The sequence below is a fragment of the Sorex araneus genome, chromosome 1 (genome assembly GCF_027595985.1).
Source record: "Sorex araneus isolate mSorAra2 chromosome 1, mSorAra2.pri, whole genome shotgun sequence".
In the NCBI taxonomy this organism is placed as follows: Eukaryota; Metazoa; Chordata; class Mammalia; order Eulipotyphla; family Soricidae; genus Sorex; species Sorex araneus.
This window is the reverse complement of record NC_073302.1, coordinates 300923617-300944131: the sequence shown is the minus strand read 5'-3', so window position 1 is coordinate 300944131 and position 20515 is coordinate 300923617. Positions and strand designations below refer to the sequence as shown.

Sequence of the window (20515 nt, the reverse complement as noted above, 5' to 3'; positions counted from 1 at the left end):
GCACTGCTGCCTCTCAGCCTGCCACCAAGCACCAACGGCCCCAGAGCGCCACCAGGTCCTCGGGGCAGGCATGGGGTGAAATTGCTTTACTTAAGAAATATGACAGGCAGGGGGCTGGAGCAATAGCACAGCGGGTAGGGCGTTTGCCTTGCACGCGGCCTACCCAGGTTCAATTCCCAGCATCCCATATGGTCCCCTGAGCACCGCCAGGAGTAACCCCTGAGTGCATGAGCCAGGAGTAACCCCTGTGCATTGCCGGGTGTGACCCAAAAAGCCAAAAAAAAAAAAAGAAATATGACAAGGAACTGGAGCAATAGCACAGCGGGTAGGGCGTGTGCCTTGCACGCAGCCAACCCAGATTTGATTCCCAGCATCCTATATGGTCCCCTGAGCACCACCAGGCGTATTCCTAGTACATGAGCCAGAAGTAACCCTTGTGCAATGCTGGGTGTGACCCAAAAAGCAAAAAAAAAAAGAAAAAGAAGAAGAAGAAGAAATATGACAGGAGAGAAAGGGAGGAAGTGGTGGCCATAGAGTAAAAGATCCGTCCATTCCAGGGAGGAATGCGGGCAATCTAAGGAGTTGAGGGGCTGGAGTGATAGCACAGTGGGTAGGGCATTTGCCTTGCACTAGGTCCACCTGGTTTGGTTCCCAGCATCCCAGATGGTCCCCTGAGCACCGCCAGGAGTAATTCCTGAGTGCATGAGCCAGGAGTAACCCCTGCGCACAGTCGGGTATGACCCAAAAAGCAAAAAAAAAAAAAAGGAGCTGAGCTCCAGGCCCTGAGCTGGGTCTGTGCACACCCCCCACTCCTGCCCTTGGGCGCCTTGGCCAAGCTCTCACCAGGCTCGAGCCCAGACAAACACAGGCCTCGGGAAATGCCTGACCTGCTCCTCACTTGCAGCTCCCGATGGCCCCCGACTTCCCTCACAGGGACACCCTGAGCCCGGCTGGGCGTCACACTGACTTGTTGATGTTGCTGCCCTCTTTCAACCGGTCCCCCGCCGCTCCCGTCTTGGTGGCACGCTCACTGCCGGCCAGGTCCACTAAGCTCAGCTTGCCCACTTTCTCTCCAGATGTCTGGAAGGGAGAGGGAGGAAGGTGAACCCACAGAACACAGAACACAGTCGCCTCTTTCCTGGGGAGTTCTTATCACATTCCTTTAGTAAGGAGATCTTGGCGGGGTATGGGGGGGGTACTGAATTTAGGTCATACCCAGTGGGGCTTCAGATCTATCCCTGGGACTATGCTGGGGCAAGGGCACACCCAGGGGTGCTCAGGGGACCCGACTGCAATGCCAGGAGCCAATCTGGGGTCAGCCTCGTGCAGAGGCAGCAGCTTAGCCTGGGAAGAGTCTTTATATATAATTTATATAATATGCCATTATTACTATTCCAAAGTCCATTTGTGCTGTTCAGAGACTAAAAACTGTCCAGTCTAGTAGACAGTCACAAAATGACACAGACTTCAACGAACTTCAACTAGTGTCCCCAGGGGCCGGAGAGATAGGACCATGGGGAAGGCATTTGCTTTGCAGGGGCCCAACCCAGTTTAATCCCCAGCACCACATAGAGTGTCCAGGCTCATGAGGAGTGACCCCTAAGCACAAAGCCAGGGGTAAGCCCAGAGCATCACTGGGTGTGACCCCCAAAACAAACAAACAATAGAAGATAGTGCCAACCGATGGACATTTTATTGAAGGGAACTCAATTTATTATTGAAATCTGATTTCAAAGTATACATAAAATTTTGTAACTATTCATTTATAATACTGAGGGAAAATGTTTGCGATTCTTACACAAATTAAAAAAAAAACACCTTATGGGGCTGAGCAATAGCACAGCAGGGAGTGCGTTTGCTTTGCATGTGGCCAATCCGGGTTCGATTCCCAGCATCCCATACAGTCCCCCAGAATCGCCAGGAGTAATTCCTGAGTGCAGAGCCAGGAATAACCCCTGAGCATCACTGGGTGTGACCCAAAAATCAAAAACAAAAACAGCAACAACAAAACAACATGACACTTTAGTGCTAGAAAGTATAGTGAGTAGGGCTGAATAACCTCTGAGTAACCCCATATGACTGGGTGTGGTCCCAAAAAAACAAAAACAAAACACGTTCTAAAAGTTTTCATATTATTCATATATAATACTCCTAGGCATCAAATTCATAATTCCAGGCATCAAATTCATATACTAATTAGTTACTACATAAATGCATAAACAGTGACATTTTCTGTCATCAAAAAATGTTCCCGTGTCAAATCACACGCATCACAGATGGCCCTGCTCCGCAGCAATACGAAGAATCCAGAGCCATGCCTATGCTGGATCCTGTTTAAGAGCTTCCCATTAAAATATATATATTTATATTTTATTCCCTACGTTGCAAACAAGAGGATATTCAGCTTTCCCAAATCAAAAGTATTTGGGGGTTTAAAAAAACAATTCAATACGTTTTCATCTTATGCTAAAAGAGAAATAGAAAACAAAGAACTTTTTGTTGTTATACTAATCTTGCTGTGACGGTAAAAAAAAAAAGAAAGAAAGAAAGAAAAGAAAATGTGCTTCAGTAAATGAAAATCTTGCCAAAACCTAGCATTGTGCCAGCACGATGATTTAACTTCTGATATTTGCAGCTGATTCACCGAGGGGGGAGGCATAATGGAGTATGCCAAAAGGAGAGAGAAAACAACATATCCGAGATGTTTTCAGGGTGGCAAAGCTTAAATGGCTCTTTCTGGCTTATGCTTCCTAAGCTTTGAAACCAAATACTCAAAAATGATTCCCTAATTCTCCAACTCCACGGTTCAACCACCCCAGTGACACCCACGACTTGGGCTGGCACGCCAACACCAGTGAACAGACGTCGCCGTGCAGACACCGGCCCACCACCGCAGGCGGTTCTGCCCTGGCCCCGTGTCACTAAAAAGGGTAGTAGGACGCCCGCTTCCCAGACTTCCTCATGCCAGGATTCAGGGTGTGCCTGGGTTGTGTCGGTGAGAGACACTTGCTCATGGTCTGGCAAGCAGGAGTCAAGAGGACTTAACCGCCTCCCACTCCCCACACCCGCCCCTTCCATGGTGCTTTCCGCAGGTGACTGAGCCTGTGAAAGGAAGCCCTTGTCCACGGGAGTGTCTGGGGGGCCAGGCTTGGGCCTCCTTGCCATCTGAGCCCTGAACTGTGCCATCTGAAGCCTCGGGGGCAGAGCGTGGCTGGAGGATGATGTGTGTGTTCGGGTGCCATGTGGAACTCTCCCCTCTTCCAACACCCTGACAATTCTAGTCACTGCCTTCCTGCCACTAAACCCTGCCGTTTGCTAGGGTGGCCTCTGGGTATTATCCTGAGTCTGACCTGACACATGCTACTGGGTTTCAAGCCAATGAGCCCCAGTGGCAGACACCATAAACGATGCACATCCCAATTCTTCCAGGGGAAGCATCATTCGGGAACACCTACCCCGGACTTCACGTCGTACAGAGTGTGTGTGAGGGTGATTTTGAAGACTGCGTGGGACCGGCTGCTCTCTTCGTTCATGTTGGTGGCAGCCACTGTGCGGGACTTGTTTCCCTCTGACATCAGAGACTCGATATCCTGCAGGGACAGGTCACAGACACGCGTTTCAGGAACCGTTGGAGGACGAGGAGGAAGCTGTCTGGCACAATCCGTGCTGAGTCTCTCTCTCTCTCTTCCGTCAGACACGTTTTGGAGCTGGCGTGCTATTGTTCAGTCAATATTAAGCCCTCCTGAGACTACAACAGCCTAATATTGCCTTTGAAAGTTCAACTAAGGTACGTTATTTTCTGTAGTTGCAAACATTAAAAGTGGCAACTTAGACTAAGAAAATGAACAGGTTAGAAGTTACACGTTGAGTCCAACAAATGGAAGCTGGCATGAAAAACAGGCCATGTCAACCCTCCTTTATCTAGATGTTTGCAGGGGAGGGGGGAATTAGTTTAATTATAGAAGCAAAAGAAATTAATTGTTCAATCAAATTAGTCATAGAAACAGGCAACAGAAAAGATAACCCACAACTTCTCACAGGCAGATCACTGTATATGTCTTACCAGACCTGCTTTTCAAAAGGAGATTTTCTGCACAGATTTACTACCCCATTGCCACGATTGATATGACAAAGTCAACATGATATGACAGGTCACGGGCTCTTCATTGCTAATGACCAGAGAGGCAGTCCAATGGGCCGGAGTACACAGGAGCCCTGGGTTCAATCCCCAGCACCACATGGTCCCCCAAACACCATCAAGAGCTTCCCCCACCCCCACCCAGGTGCCAAGCTGATCACTGCTGGGTGTGACCCAGAAAACAAACAGAGCTACAAAGTTGTGAAACAGTTACCTAACCAACCTGAATTTTAGCCTCATAAATAACTATAAGGACTAAAGACTATCATTGACCTTATAAGGGATTCTAGTGAGTAATAAAAATAATTACATGAAACGTGCAAGAAAGATTTATTTTCCTCAAGCTCCTTTCTTAATGAATTTATTTAGTTTGGGGTGCCACCCCCAACAGTGCTCAGGGCTCACTCCTGGGTGGTAGTCTAGGACCATAGGTGGCGCCAATGCTCAAACCCTGACAGCAACATGTAAAGTAAATGCCTTACCCACTGGACTAGCTCTCCGGCCCCTCAGCCTCCTTAACATTATAGCAAACAAGTTCAATTTCCCAAGGCTGAGGGACAGTACAGTGGGTAAGGCATCTGCCTTGTGTGTGGCCAACCTAGGTTCACTCCTCAGCACCCCATATGATCTCCCAAGCACCGTCAGGACTGATCCCTGAGTGAAGAGTCTGGAGTAACCCTTGAGGGCTCAAACATCAAAAAGTAAAAATAAAATAAAATTTTTAAAAATTTTTAAATGATTTCAATCTTCCACTGAGCATGTTACAGTAAAGAGACACATTTCCCAGATGCCTCTGCAGCTCAGACAGGACATAGAACTAAGTTTCAGTGAACGAGAGTCTAATACCAGCCATCTGGCAATTATCCACAAAGGAAAATGGACCAAAGGCTGAAGTGCAGGCAGGAGCCCCCAGGTTCCACCCCCCACTGAGCACCGCTGGGCGTGGACTCTCCCCCGCCCCCCAAAAAGGGAGAAACTACCCATAAAGGACTCATGGACACATGCTATGCTGGTAAGTACACTCCTGTGTACACAGAGTGCCAGATCTTGTGTACACAGGTCTTGTGGTACTGGAACACGTGTAAGTCCCATGTATATTACATCATAGCCTCCCACTACCATCCGCGCCACCCCCCTCGCCCCCAGCATGCAAAGCGTGACCGACACAGAGGGAACAGGACGAGGGGTCTGGACCGACGGGCCCTTAGAACCAAGTATGATGATTCCTTCATCGAGGAACAGGCTTGGAAGAGCAGCTCGTCTCTTTCCACCAACACAACCAGAAGCAATTTGGTGATGTGACGCACTCCTTCGAGGATCCCTTGCAGATGCAGAGACCTGCTCACACACTGACTCCCTACCAGAGAGCTGAGTATTGCTCTAGGTAAGTTTCTTATTGAGGGATGCTTCTAGAAGTTTTATTCCTTTCAGAAGACAATCATCACGAACCCTGCCAGAAACCCTTTGCTGCTACATAGCCATGAAGTGGTTCATACAAAGGCTGCTGCCCTTACCTTGTAGCTCGTGACGGCCAGCTTGGAGAGTCCGTCCACATAGGGTCCCAGGACGCTGTGTTCTCGGACTTTCAGCGTCTGGCGGCTTCTGCTCATTCAGAACAAAGAGACACTCTTTCAGCGCTGTCCTGTTTGCAAAGGACTCAACTATCTGTACACCATAAAACACACACTAAACTCAACAAAGATCCCAAGTAAGTAAAACCAACTGACTTGATCCCCCGAAGAATGTTCAGTGGAATCTAAAATCGTGATTGGTTAGTGATCCTTCACAGAGCGGTGAACAGCACAGCACCCCAGGGGCACCCGTGGGACGGCATTTGCCGAGGAATGCAGCGTCGGTAGACAAATGGGCCACTTGTCAGATGGCAGAAGGGGCACAAAGGGCTGAGACGCAATAAATGTTAATTGTGCGAGCGAGAGAAACAAAAATGGCAAACAAAACCCCACAAGTTAAAAATGATTTTTTGGCCACACCCAGTGGTGCTCAGGGCTTACGCCTGGCTCTGTGCTCAGGAATCACTCCTGGCAGGACTAGGGGACCATATGGGGTGCTGAAGATGAAAATCAGGACAGCAGCGTGCAAGGCAAACATCCTGCCCACCGTGTTATTGCTCCTGTTCCCTAAAATAAGGATTTAAAAGCAAGAAATTGGGCTTGTCTGTGGGTTGTTTTAACATTGGAAAAATTCAGTTCTTTTACCAAAATGGGGGGAGGGAGGCAAAATCTTCACGTAATCTTTGCAACAGGTATAGAAAAAGGAACTGGTTAAATAAATGTGCCTCTTATCAAACAAGGAACTGCTAAAGCCAGTAAGGACAGCTGCCAAACCGAGCACATAAAACATACTTAGTGATTCAACTAACAAATATTAAGGATATTTGTTGACAATTGTATGGTATGTGAATTGGGTCTCTCAAAAGCTCTTTAAAAACAGAAGCATTACAGTGAAAATAAAGAGTATTTGTTGGTAGTGAGATTCCAAGTGATTTTGATGTAATGCAATATTTTCTAGTGATTTGGGATCTTACTGCTCCCTAGGATAAACTCTTAAAATTTTCTCTTACAATTATAAACTCTGTATGACATAGATCTAAAACAAACATTTGACTTAGTTCAATTCAGGATATTTTCTTCCTAGTCTAACTCTTGCCATTTATTTCTCTCGCTTTTAAAGAGGACGAGTACTGTATCATTTCCGGAGTGAAGCAGCGTAACTTCATCGTTACACAGGGCAGACGCTAGACAATTAAAATCAGCACTTGAATAACGGAGCACAGGCTCTGTATGCAGGGGGACCAGATTCCATTCCCCACACACCCTGGAACTAAACCAAAACGCACCAAGCCAGGAGTAGCCTCCAAGCACCGCCCAGTGCCTACAGAAAATAAAATCCACCAAAGAAAAACACCTGAGATCTCTTTCGCTGCCAAGGGGTCACCAAAGAACTTTCCGTTCGTTTAACTCAACACTTCAGAAATGCTCCAAAATCCTAAAGGATTTCAGTGGAGCCCTTAACGCGTCCTCAGCCCATGGGTGCCACCCACAGACGCTCACAGCAGCCCAGAGCTTCCCCACCTCTCCTTAGAGGAGCTGATCCAAACTGGGGGAACCCAAAGTCCAAGGTGCTCATTACTAAACGAGACAGAGGTAAACAGAAGAAACGCCTCCAGACTGTGAGCAACGTGGAGAAACGAGGCCAGTAAAAAATTTCGGGAAAGAGTGGGTGCAGCCGGCTCTCAAAGAAAGTGACGGCCTCATGGGGGCGAAGGCTCAGGCCGAAGCGGAGGTCTAAGGGCGCACAGGAGCCAGAAGTGGCGGCCAGGCCTGCCCCCTGCTCTGAGTCTGGGCACCCTGGGCCAGGCCTCTAGTACTTCTGGCAAGCTCCAGGCCCCAGGCACAGCCCATGATCCCTCTGAAAAGTTTCAGAGCCTCCACCAGCCTGAGAAGTCCCACTGTGCTGTAAACTCTCCAGCAGGCCTGGAAGATGGGTCCCTGGCTGGGCCACTTGTCTTCTGTGCAGGGGTTCCAGGCTCAGCCACAGAAAGGAGTGTCCAGTCCCCCAAACACTGCCAGGACTGACTCCTGAGCATCACCAAGAGGAAGTAGCCACTGAGAACTGATGGGTGTACTCACCCCAAACCCCCTCTGCTTCCTCCCCTCGCCCCCCCGGCCCTAAGAAAAAGACTCAGAAAAATTCAACTGTCCCCTTGTGAGCTCTGCCTTCCTTGTAGCTTGTCTAGCACCTGGCATATAACAAAGATCCTTCCGAGAGGGAAGGCCAAGTTTGGTCTAGGAATCCCTGAGCCCAGCAAGTCTCACTGTAAAGGCCTGGAGAGCATCTGTCGCCAGGGAAACTCGGGGCAGGGGATGGGAGGGAGACAGCGCAGCAGGCTGAGTGCAGCTGCATTCTGTTCCGAGAGCGCCAGGCATGACCCTCCAGCACCGAGTCAGGAAGAGCCACTGACCACACCTTGGGGTGACCCCCCAGAGAGAAGAGACGTGCTGCGGCTCAATGCCAGGGGCCATGGCCTGCCCCCCAACCTCACGAGGTGACCCCTCCTGCCCCCAGCACTGCTCCCATGCCAACTGGCTCGGGCTGGGCCATTCTGTCCCCTCCCCTCTGCTCTGGTCCCCCATTCGCATCTGAGCTCGGGAGTTCTGCCACCAGCAGCCCTGCTCAATGGCATCCACCTGCACAGCGACAGCCACCACAGGAGCCAAAGCTGGTGCCTGGAAGGGGCACGATTCTCCTCCAGGAACCTTTAGGGTTAATGACCCTGGGGTCCAGATTTCATCCCCTCACTGTGCCTCTCCTTCATTTCATAGCATGCTGACAAAGTACTGAAATTTCTTGGGTTAATTAAAAAAAAAACAGTCTGGGGGGCCTGAGAGAGAGTAGAGGGAGCAGGTAAGGCCAACCCCACATGGTCCCCCGAGCACTGCCAGGAGTGACACTGGATCACCACCAGGTAGGCTCAACCCCTCCCCCAATTAAATAATAAAATTAAGAGCCTTAGTTGCTTTTTATTGAGACAGAGAGAAAGAGAGAGAGAGAGAGAGAGAGAGAGAGAGAGAGAGAGAGAGAGAGGCATGGGGCCAGAGACATAATACAGGCAAGTTTGCAGGTGTTTGCTTTGCATGTGGCCAACCATAATCCAACCCTCAACATCTCCTATGGACCCCTGAGCACTAAGCCAGAAGTAGCTCCTGAGCATTGCCAGGTATGGCCCAAACACCTCCCCCTGCAAAAAAAAAGGTTGGGGTGGGGGCAGCAACAACACGAAAAGTCTCTCTTCACAGCTCTGAACACATCAACACACCTGGGAAAGGTGTGAGCCTCTACCTGCATCCAAATGGGGTTTCCACGGGCCCTGAACTGCCCCTGAACTCCAGCCTGTGCAGGCCAGCCTTAGGGTCAGAGCTGGATGCACACAGACTCCCAGTGTAACTGCAAATGAGTGACACAGACGACTCGCTAGCTGCCTGCTAGGGTGCACACAGGGCTTCACCAGCTGTCGGGATGCGGGGTGTGGCGTGGCGAGCCTGGGTGGGGAGGGGTGCGGGGTCAGGGCTCTCCCCTCCAGCACCGCAAAGGCCCGTTCACTTGAGGAATGTTCCTCAGTGTCTTCCGAGTCCAGAATACTTCCACATTGTAGTCTCTGAGATAGTTACCCCTTGGGATCCAGAAGATCTCTAACTTTCTCGTTATAAATCTCCATGTAGGACACTTCGACTTTGAAGCTCTGCTCTTCGTTTTCCTCCTTCTGAGTTCGTTCAAAGAGTCCACTGCAAAGTCTTGGGATTAATCCAGGCTGGTCAGCTGTGCCCATCATGGTGTAAGACTTTCCAGATCCTGGAAACAGAAAACCACACGCATTATTCACCCTTTCACAAATTTAGATACATAAATTGTGCATAGTAAATTACTGACACTTAGCAAAATTCCTAAAACATAAATACCCAAATACTATACTATGCTATAATACTATAATGAGACGAATAATACCTATAGAAGCTATTCTATTGGATGTGCAAAAGTCAAAAGTAAATGATCCTTGCATGTAAAAGAAAAAGTAATAAGCCTTCCTTAACCTTGCTCATAAGTAAAATACTGGATTGGAGAGAGTGCAGGGGCTAAGACACATGCCTAGCGAGTGACAACCCCAGTTTGACCCCTGTCACTGCAGGGGTCACTCCTGCACACCATCAGGAACAGCCCCTGAGCACTGCCAGAAGAGACCTAACCCCCACCCTCACCTCACGAAAATAAATGAAAGAGGGCTAGAGCGATAGTACAGCGGGTAGAGCGTTTGCCTTGCATGTGGCCGACCTGGGTTCAATCCCTGGCATCCCATATGGTTCCCCAAGCATCACCAGGAGTAATTCCTGAGTGCAGAGCCAGGAATTACTGGCTGTACAGAAAATCCTGAGCATCACTGTGTATGACCCAAAAAAGTGAGAAAGAAAGAAAGAAAGAAAGAAGGAAAGAAAGAGAGAGAGAGAGAAAGAAAGAAAAGAAAGAAAGAGAGAGAGAAAGAAAGAAAGAAAGAAAGAAAGAAAGAAAGAAAGAAAGAAAGAAAGAAAGAAAGAAAGAAAGAAAGAAAGGAAGGAAGGAAGGAAGGAAAGAAAGAAAGAAAGAAAGAAAGAAAGAAAGAAAGAAAGAAAGAAAGAAAGAAAGAAAGAAAGAAAGAAAGAAAGAAAGAAAGAAAGAAAGAATTGCATGTAAAAGAAAATGAAGGAAATTACTAAAGCAATAGAAAATTCGAAGCTTCCTGAAGATTTTCTACAAGGGACTAGAAAGACCCATGTGAAGGACACTTGGGGGCTTGGTCCCAACCACCAGCCACAGCATACAACAGGACATGGAACCCCAGAGGCCCCAAAGCAAATGAATTTACTTTGGCAATCATGTGTAACTAAAGAAACCTTTTTTTCTGGGCCCAGAGAGATAGTACAGTGTTTGCCTTGAACACGGATGACCAGGATTTGATCCCCAGCACCCCACATGATCCCCCAAACCCACCAGGCATGATTTTTGAGCACAAAGCCAGGAGTAAGCCCAGAGCACTGTTGGGTGTGGCTCAAACCACCCCCATCCCCCACCAATAAAGCAAACAAACAAAAACCAGAAACCTCTTTTCTATAATGTGGTACCAGAAATGCATGATCATTAAAGGGAACTTTAAAAGCACTGGGAACTAGAAAAAATTGATCACTCATAGACCCAACTAACGCAATTCCATTTTCTTTTGCAGGATCGATGATTCTGTGAACACACAGTGTGGGTATGGTGCCGGGGCCTGACGTGCCACTCGTGTGCTTTACAAGGAGCTACAGCCCTGCACCCCAAGCATACTGTTAACAATACGACTTAAAGACCTTCTCACTTGTCACTTGACCATAGTGTCCAGAACTCAAACACCACTTGCTAGGTGTTACGGTCCAAGGCTTCTCTAAAGTTTTGACAAACTCTTAGGATGAGCCCCAACTGTCATCACTCTACAGGGCAGAAAACAGAGGCACTGACCTCAACACATCAGGGGACAAGGCTGGGCTGAAATTGGGCTGACCTGGCTCTGTCCAGGCTCTCATCTCAGAACCTCGAGACATTCTGCCTCAAGAAAATGTCACAAGCATTGATCCTAGGAAGGACAGCTCTATATTCTCATCAAAATGATTCCTTTACTTTAAATTGATTCTCCTTCCTGTTGACCACAGAGGTACAGGAGGGAAAAAGCTCTTTTTTGAAGTTAAAAACAAAAGCTCAACTGTAAATGATCAGAAGCTAGCAGTATGTGCTCATTTTGGTATCTTTTCTGTTTTGGTCCTTACAGCTTAAATATATATTTAATATACCTGTCTGTCCGTAGGCAAATACACATGCATTGTAGCCATCAAAAGCATTCTGTAGGATATTCTCCCCAAGGCACTTGAAGACGTCATCCTGACCTGAAAGAAAGAAAGATGTGGGCTGGAGCGATAGCACAGCGGGTAGGGCATTTGCCTTGTACGTGGCCAACCTGGGTTTGATTCCCAGCATCCCATATGGTCCCCCTGAGCACTGCCAGGAGTAATTCCTGAGTGCAAAGCCAGGAGTAACCCCTGAGCATTGCCGGGTGTGATCCAAAAAGCAAAAAAAAAAAAAAAAAAAAAAAAGATGGGGGATAAAAGGAGGGGAGGGGGAAGGGTGAGGAGGAGGAATAAGAGGAGGAGGGGAGGAGGAGGAAGAAGAGGAGGAGGGGGAGGAGGAGGAGGAAGAAGAAGAAAAAGAAGGAGGAGGAGGAGGAAGAGGAGGAGGAAGAGGGGAGGAGGAAGGGGAGGAGGAAGAGGAGGAGGAGAAGGAGAGGAGGAGGAGAAGGAGGAGATGATTTAAGCCAAAAGTACATCTGAACAGCCTTTTTTAGGGGGAGGGGCAGGGTTTCAACACACCCAGCAGTGTTCAGGGGCCATGTTGGCGGTACTCAGGGGCCCCAGCACGTGCTCCAGCCCACTGAGCTACCACTCCAGCACTAAACAGTTAAAAAAAAAAAACTCCCCCACTTTGTATTCTGTTTAGTTAAGCATTATTTGTTAAGCACCAACTATTAACCAGGCATGGTGCCAAGCTCCAATCTGACTCAACTTAGATAAAAAGAACTTTCAAGGAGCCGAGAGATAGGAGGGCAGGTGGGGCACTTGCCTTGCTCGCGGCTGACTCAGGCTCAAGCTCCTGCACCACATATGGTCCCCCTGAGCACTGCCAGGAATCATCCCTGTGCAGACTCAGGAGTGAAAAAAAAAAAAACAAAAAACCTAGAAAAATAGCTTTCAAAAACCCATTTTTCTGGGGCCCTGAAGATGGCAAAGTGGCTGCAAACAGACGCCCATTTAGCACAAACCTAGTGTGACCCCACACAGGGGGGGACCCCGAGAGCTCTGCCACCAGGGACCCAGGGAAAAGTATCTGCAGACACCTTAGGAATCGCCCAGGGCAAGCGGGGGTCCTGAGACTGACCCCCAGGACCCCACAGCTTCATGGCAGCCCTGAACACCCATGGTCTGAGATCCCAGAAAAGGAAAATGAAAACAATTTTTCCTATGTATTTTTTTCCAGTTTACTTATCTCCAAACAAGATTATTTTTAAATGCTTCCAATGACTTAGGTCTTTTAATTTATTTCTACTTAACACATGGTAGAAAATGAGCAAAAATTTCCAAATATTAAACATTTGAATCAATAAACACCGATTAAGAGTTCTCTGAAATGTAAAAAGCTAATTACTTTTAATTTAATAAATGATGCGTAAATATAGGTGAAATGTCTACTGAATTTTACCAAATGCCATTCAATTAGTGCTTTGTACACTGGATATTAGAATTAAAAATTATCACCTAGAACAGTTTCCCAAACCTATCTGGCCCTTTTCAGAAAAAAAGTCACTTCGTTTCCCCCTGGAAACCTCCCTTCTCTAAAAGAACAGTGACCCCCAAATGCACTCGAGTCTCCTCCTGCCCTGTGGACGGTTACATCAGTCCACAGGGGTGGCACTGCCCACTCTAAGAAACACTATCTAAAACCAATCTTCCCTCTAGTCCATTAAGATAATTTTAAATTATTCAAATTAAAAAATAAAATACATGATTCTATAATACAGACCGGCTAGGAAAGAAGGAGGACTTGAAAATTCCTCCTAGCTTTCATTTCTTTTTCTTTGTTTTTGAGGAAAGAGGGGGACTCACACAGTGCCCAATGGTGCTCAGGGCTGTGCATGAGGTGCCAGGGATGAACGCAGGGTCCCAGGCATGCAAAACCTGCATCCCTGCGCCCTGTACCCCCCACCCTCACTCAAGCCCCTAACTTCCTTTCAATTACAGACATAAACAACAGGGGCACATTCTCTCCATATGTCAGCAGCCAAATGCGGCCTTGAGAAGTCTTTCAAGCACTGAGAATCTTGGACACAATATGAAAGAAACATATGCTGCTGTGTTTATTTTTGAACGCTGTGAATAGCATTCCATTATTCCTCACTTCCGAGTGAATCTACCACATTAGCACATTTCCATCATGCTTCCGATCCTGAATCAATCCTTAAAATTACCCCTGTGGGGCTGGAGCAATAGCACAGTGGGTAGGGTGTTTGCCTTGCGCTCGGCCGACCGAGTTCCTTTCCCAGCATCCCCCAGGGTCCCCTGAGCACTACCAGGAGTAATTCCTGAGTGCATAAGCCAGGAGTAAGCCCTGTGCATTGCCGGGTGTGACCCAAAAAGCAAATAAATAAATAAATAATGATAAAATTACCCCTGAGCCATAGAGGCCAAAGGAACCTTCACCTTCTGAAACATCTGAAACTGCAACATGGCGATACAGACAGGGATTACTTTAGAAACAAGGGGAACAGCACTGAGGTAAAAGGGGAAAGAAGGGTCCTCACTCCACTCCTGACATGAGACAGCGATCATGGAGAAGAGAGAGAGAGAGAGCAGTAATTCCAGGGGTCACCCATTCCTCTCCATGAAAGAGAGAAAAGGCGGAGCCAATGAGACAGAGCAGGAGCCAATGAGACAGAGCCAATGAGACAGGACAGAGCAGGGTGCATTGGCCACCCTGGCTCCATCCCCAACACTGGATATGTTCCCCTGAGCACCATAGGGGTCACTCCTGATCACTGCTAGGTGTGGGCCAAATACCCCCCAAAATCCAATAATAAAAAAATATGTCGGGGCTGGAGCGATAGCACAGCGGGTAGGGCGTTTGCCTTGCACGTGGCCGACCTGGGTTCGATTCCCAGCATCCCATATGGTCCTCTGAGCACCGCCAGGGGTGGTTCCTGAGTGCAGAGCCAGGAGTAACCCCTGTGCATTGCCAGGTGTGACCCAAAAGGAAGAAAAAGAAAGAAAGAAAAAATAAGTGAAAAAGAAAGAAAGAAAAAATAAGTCAATACGGAAAGAAAGGAAAACTCTGACACATAAGGGATTTCCTCAGAGGCAGCATCAGAGAGCTTGATCTTAACCAGCTTAAAGCTTAACGTCTTAACGCCTCTTCAAATGCCCAGCACTCACTGCCCTTGCTCTGGGTTGCCTCTGCAGACCACAGCTAAGGTAATCTCGGAGTTTCTGGTTCTTGTTGAGGCCTATGGATGTGTACGAGTACAAACTCTCCACTTTGGGTCAGAAAGATAGAACAGTGGGAAAACACTTGTCTTGGTGTGACTGATCCAAGTTTGGTCCCCAACACCCCCCAAGGCTGCCAGAAGTAATTCCTGAACATAGCCCGGGAGTAAGCCTGGACCACTGCCTCCAGGTGTGGCTCAAAAGCTAAAAACATCCCCCAAAAAACCTCTGATCTATACTGTATAATCTGATTTTATTAAGAACACGGTCTTGGGGCTGGAGCAATAGCACAGCGGGTAGGGCATTTGCCTTGCATGCGGCCGACCCGGGTTCAAATCCCAGCATCCCATATGGTCCCCTGAGCACCGCCAGGGGTGATTCCTGAGTGCAGAGCCAGGAGTAACCCTTGTGCATCGCTGGGTGTGACCAAAAAAAAAGCAAAATAAATAAATAAATAAGAACACGGTCTTTTCTCACTTCTCAAGCAATGGATCTTGACAGCCCAGGACCCCTCCCAACAATGCTTAGTCCCGCTGTGTGGGCCCTGAGGATTTGGGGTTCATAGGCAACCAGGGCCATGCCACACTGGTGGGTGTGGGCACGTGATGCCAGGAGTCAACTTAGAGCCTCCTGCATACCAGGTAACTGCTACACGACCTGACTTATGTCCCCAACTCCATATAGTTCTGATAATTAACCAAAATGTAGGGGCTGGTGGATAGTACCGTGGATAAGATGCTTGCCTCGCACATGGCTGACCCGGGCTCAATCTCTTTAATTTATTTAAAGAATAAAATGTAAATGTGTGTACAGCATGTAGAACCCGTAGTGTCCCCTGAGCCTGCAAGGAGCTATCCCTGAGTGCAGAGTCCTGAGCACTGCCAGGTGTGGTCCAAAAACAAACACACAGAAAATACAAAAGAAAATAAAGGCACAAAAAATAATGATACTTTATGGGGAAAATAATCTACAATATTAGCAGTTAATAGGATGGTATGCTCTATTACCTGAATACTTTTCTTTAACAGATTCATCCATAGACCAGAAACAATGATCATATGCAAACACCTGTTGAAAGTGAAAAAGAGTGCATGTTAACAAAAAGTTTAGCACAATTATGTTAAAAACAAGGCCATCAAATTGACAACATGTTCATAATTGTTAAATCAAAACAACTTCCGTCTCACAATGCATGTTATTTTGGTACAGTCTTACTGTGGACAACCAAGTATGTACAAACAGCAGATGGATTTAATTCACATGGATAACTCTTCATAATATCAAGAAGTTAGAAAATAAAATGCATACTCAGCCATCTGTGTTTGTATATATATGTACATATATATATACACATATATTTACACACACGTATTCCTATTTCTAGAAATGAAATGTACTTCTTCGTTATGAGATTAGAGATCTCTGCTGTCTTCTTTATGCTTTTGTATTCTATTTTTACTTATCAGAGAAACAAAAGGCATACTCTGTTGGTGGTGCAAGTGGTAATTTTTGAGGGGCTGCACAAGCAACGCTCAGGGATCACCCCTAGCTCTAAGCTCAGGAATTATTCCTGGTGCTTCAGGGGAACATCTGGGATGCCAGAGATTGAATGTGGGGTGGCTGCACATAAAGCAACTAAGTGCCCTATCCACTGTACTGTCCCTCTGGCCCCCAAAATACATTGCTAAAGAATAAAATGTAAATTTGATTACAGCATGTTGAGAAAAGGAAGATTAGTAAGTAAATAGACAGCAAAGTTATTTTAAGGAAGTATTATGCACCCATGAACAATATGCTGCCTTTTTTTTCCCTTTTTGGGTCACACCCGGTGATGCACAGGGGTCACTCCTGGCTCTGCACTCAGGAATTACCCCTGGCAGTGCTCAGGGGACCACATGGGATGCTGGAAATCAAACCTGGGTTGGCTGAGTGCAAGGTAAATGCCCTACCTGCTATGCTATCACTGCAGCCCCCATATGCTGCTTTTAAGGGACAAAAACCTGACACGTTATGAAAGTCTGGATCCTGTTAGCACACCTGTAAATGGCTTACAGACATTCGATGAATGAGGTCACAGACAGTACAGAGGACAAAGCCGGGAGCAGTCCTGGAGCAGCTCCAGTTGATGGCACAGAATCCTCTCCCCCAAGATAAAGAACTTTACAAAGTAAAGAAAGAGTGAGAGAAAAATACTTGAAAATATTGGTGGTGGTTAAGGGTATCTGGGACAATGCAGATGGTTTTGTTTGGATCTTTTGCTACTTCCTAAAATGCACATACTTTTAAACAACTTTTTCTAAGTTGTTTCACTGATTATATTTTACATTTTCTGGATTTCTACTGTTTCTGGATCTACCTATTTACATTTAATAATTTAGTCTCTGGGGTCAGAGTGATGATAGCACAGTGGGTAGGGCATTTGCTTTGCACACAGCTGAGATCCAATCCCCAGCACCCCATATGGCCCCAGGGTGGTGATCCCGGAGCACAGAGCCAGGAGGGATCCCCGAGCATAGAGCCAGGAGTAAGACCTGAGCACAGAGCCAGGAGTGAGCCTGAGCACCACCAGGTGTGGCCCAAAAACCAAACAAAGAATTTAGTTTCTCATGAGGCTGGAGTGATAGCACAGCGAATAGGGCATTTGCCTTGCATGTGGCTGACCTGGGTTCGATTCCTAGTCCCCCGAGCACCGCCAGGAGTGATTCCTGAGTGTAGAGCCAGGAGTAAACCCTGAGCATCACTGGGTGCGACCCAAAAATCAAACAAAAAACAAAAAACAAAAGAATTTAGTCTCTCAGAAATGTAAGTGTAATTGTTCTGGAACACATTTCAGTTGGCATTTCGCTTTCCACTTTGGCACTTTGCTGCTACACTTGCTGAAGACAGAATTCCTCTGTGTCCTTCGGAGTGAGTGCCAGCATCTGAGGGGAGTCTGTGCTCCCTGGTCACCTCCCTCCTGCTTCTTCCTGCGGCGATTGCACCAGAGCAGGCGCCACGGCCTGGATTCCAGCCTTCCCACGCCCCAGGGGGCTACTGCCCCCAGACTGTACTCAATGCTGGTAGCCCACACCCTTCTAGCCTTAGTCCTGGGAGAGCCTGCCAGGGAGCTTGAGTCCAGCCTTCCACAAGGAGTCCCGGGGCAGCGCTGGCCCCGTACCTGCCAGAACTCCAAGCACTCTGAGTCGGAGGCCCAGAGAATACATACAGCACTCCCACCCCGCCAGTCAGCGTGTTGTTTCTGAGTGTGACAACGGGACACCACGGTTTCAAAACATCTCCTATGAATTACACTGTGATGGTTTGGGGTTGGCAGGAGAATGTTTTTCTGAGAAACCACAAGAATATCTGAACCAGAAGTCAGAGGCTTGCTCAGGAGGGACTCCCAGGAGCAGTGCTCAGGGGACCATGAAGTGCCGAGGAGCAAAGCCCATGTCCCGTGTGCAACGCATGAGCTCCAAAACTTTAAGCCCTCTCCCAGGCTGCAAACTCAACTTCTCTTTTTTTCTTTTAAAGGTAGGAAATGAGGGCCAGAGAGAAGAGCAAGCAGGGCGCGTGCCTTGCACACAGCTGACCAGGGGTCAATCCTGGCACCTCATGGGGGCTCCTCAAGTGGCCCTCCAGGAGTTTTTTGGTCCCTGAGCAGAGAGCCGGGAGTAAGTCCTGAGCACTGCCAGTATGACTCCCCTACAAAAGAGAAACACTAAAAAAATCAGAGTCCCGAATTGCCATGTCTATTCATATCCTAGCAATAATAGAGAAGGGGATTAAAATTCAGCCAGATTCCAAAGCTAAATTCCAAGAATGTTGATAAAAATCTGAACTTCCTGGAAAGTTCCTGCAGAGAAAGTAACTTCAGAGAACGGCCAATTCACAACCTGAGTCCCTGTGACCCTGTGGCATACCGAGATGGTCCCTGAGGGCCAGACCCCTCTCAGAAGCGAATCTGGGCTCAGAACTGCCCTTGCAAGGTCATTGCCTGAGGAAGCTGTGGGCCACGGCAGGGGGCTGTGGGCCCAAGATTGTGTCCCCAGCTGTCCCGGGCCCTCCCGGAGGGGTGTGGGCGAGTCTCCCCGGACAGTTTGGAGCCACCACCTCCAAGCCATCCCGGGAGCAGCAGCACAAAAGGATTCTGTGTATCCTTGGCAGGAGACTTGCCCGAGCCGGGCAGAGTACACACGCGGCTTTTCCAGAACCGCCAGCCCCGCCTGGGCTAACAAATGGCTGACTGGCAAACCGTGACAGCTGGCATTGTGTTTACCAAAGGAACAGAGGAAATGTTTCTGTAGAGAAAATTACTAGCACTTCAAAAATATGCACGTCATACATCTTTACAAGCGCTGAATAAGAAATCAAATCTCTTACCTTTGGCTGATTTCTGGGACCCCCCAAGAGACAGCATGGTTCCATGAAAGAAAAAGGAAAGAGTTAAGTTGTTGTTGTTGTTGTTGTTGTTGTTTTTAGCTTAGAAGCCTCTTCTTGAAGGACAAAATGATCACTCACATTACGCAAAGTTTTATTAAAAATACATAATATTGCTTTCTGTGGCTACAGAGATCCCAGTGAACCGAGGATGGCAGCCTTTGAGACTCCCCTTAAGACCCCAATAAAATTCAAAGCATTTTATTCTGTGTGTCCTCGGCAGGACATGCCCCCCACCTGCCAAAAAGCAATATACAATATTAACTCTGAACTCAAACAGCAATTTCAAATAAAAGGTAAGTTAGCATCCATTAACTCGAAAGTTGGAGAGTTAATTACAGAAAAGTAACTTGCATCTCTCAAGTAAATGATTTGCACAGGAGATGGTAGTTTAGCCGCTTGGGCCCCTCCTTATGCATTTGGTGATCCCAACCCCTACCAAGAGGCCACCTTGTCCCCTGACGTCACTTGCAGGGACAGCAGCAACAGACTCTGCATTTATAAAGGCCTCTCTCCAGAACATGACTTGGTACTGGCCAGAGAAAAGGGGAAGATGAAAGGAATCATCGCCCTACTACAAAGAACCTCTTCTTTATTCTCTCTCAGCCTCAGTCTCCAGCCTAGAAAACTCTCCCTCCCAAACTGCCCGTGGCTCAGTGTTCAGGAACAGAACTTGTGCAGGGCTGATGGCTCAAAGCACCAGGGCACGGGCTTGGCAAGCTGAAGCCTGGGTACCATCCCTGGCCCTGCCTGCATGGTCCCCAGAGCACCTCCAGGAGTGACCCCTGAGCACTGAGCGGGAAGTAGCCGCTGAATACCACCAGGGATGACTCAAACCCACCCCCCAAAGAAAGGAATGAAAGGAGCCCAATGCCGCAGTATGACCGGGAGGCCATCCCACTCAGAGGAGCCCTGTGAGAGAAGCAGTGTGGTCAGTTCGCCAGCTGGCAGCACCAGGCCAGGGCTAGCGCAGGCCCTCTTTCTCCCCACCTGCTTCCCCATCCCCAGTACGTAATGCAATGGCATGCAGGCCTGCGGGCATGTGAGAGCATGCTGCAGATGGCCCGGTCAGCCCCAAACATTTCAGCGTGTGACACCACCGGGCAGTATCCAATCAGAAGACGCAAGAATAAAGGAAAGGACTTTAGAAACTGGAGTGAGCCAGCCACGATAACCCGAGCTTTAGGGGCACTTCCTGGAGGGTCCAAATGCCAGCTCACAAGTGAAACCGGAAGGAACAAACAGAACCTGGAAGTGTAGGATTCTTTCCCCCTGCAGCACATCCTGCACGTGCGGGAAAACTTTCCTCCTCCAAGGGTTGAGGATGCACCATCACACCAGAGGTGCC

The 20515-nt window shown here is 48.0% G+C and overlaps 1 protein-coding gene across 3 annotated transcripts in view; it reads right to left on the bottom strand.

Moving 5' to 3' along the window:
* Window positions 1-20515, bottom strand: part of KIF13B (kinesin family member 13B) — a 146546-nt gene that overhangs the window by 79411 nt on the left and 46620 nt on the right. For all 3 annotated transcript variants that reach the window (XM_055142214.1, XM_055142222.1, XM_055142219.1), the window contains exons 3-9: window positions 19111-19123; window positions 15756-15816; window positions 11512-11604; window positions 9328-9508; window positions 5653-5740; window positions 3456-3590; window positions 968-1080 (exon numbers count right to left, since the gene is read on the bottom strand). In XM_055142214.1, coding sequence (XP_054998189.1) covers window positions 968-1080; window positions 3456-3590; window positions 5653-5740; window positions 9328-9508; window positions 11512-11604; window positions 15756-15816; window positions 19111-19123 — 684 coding nt within the window. The remainder of the gene's footprint in view (window positions 1-967; window positions 1081-3455; window positions 3591-5652; window positions 5741-9327; window positions 9509-11511; window positions 11605-15755; window positions 15817-19110; window positions 19124-20515) is intronic.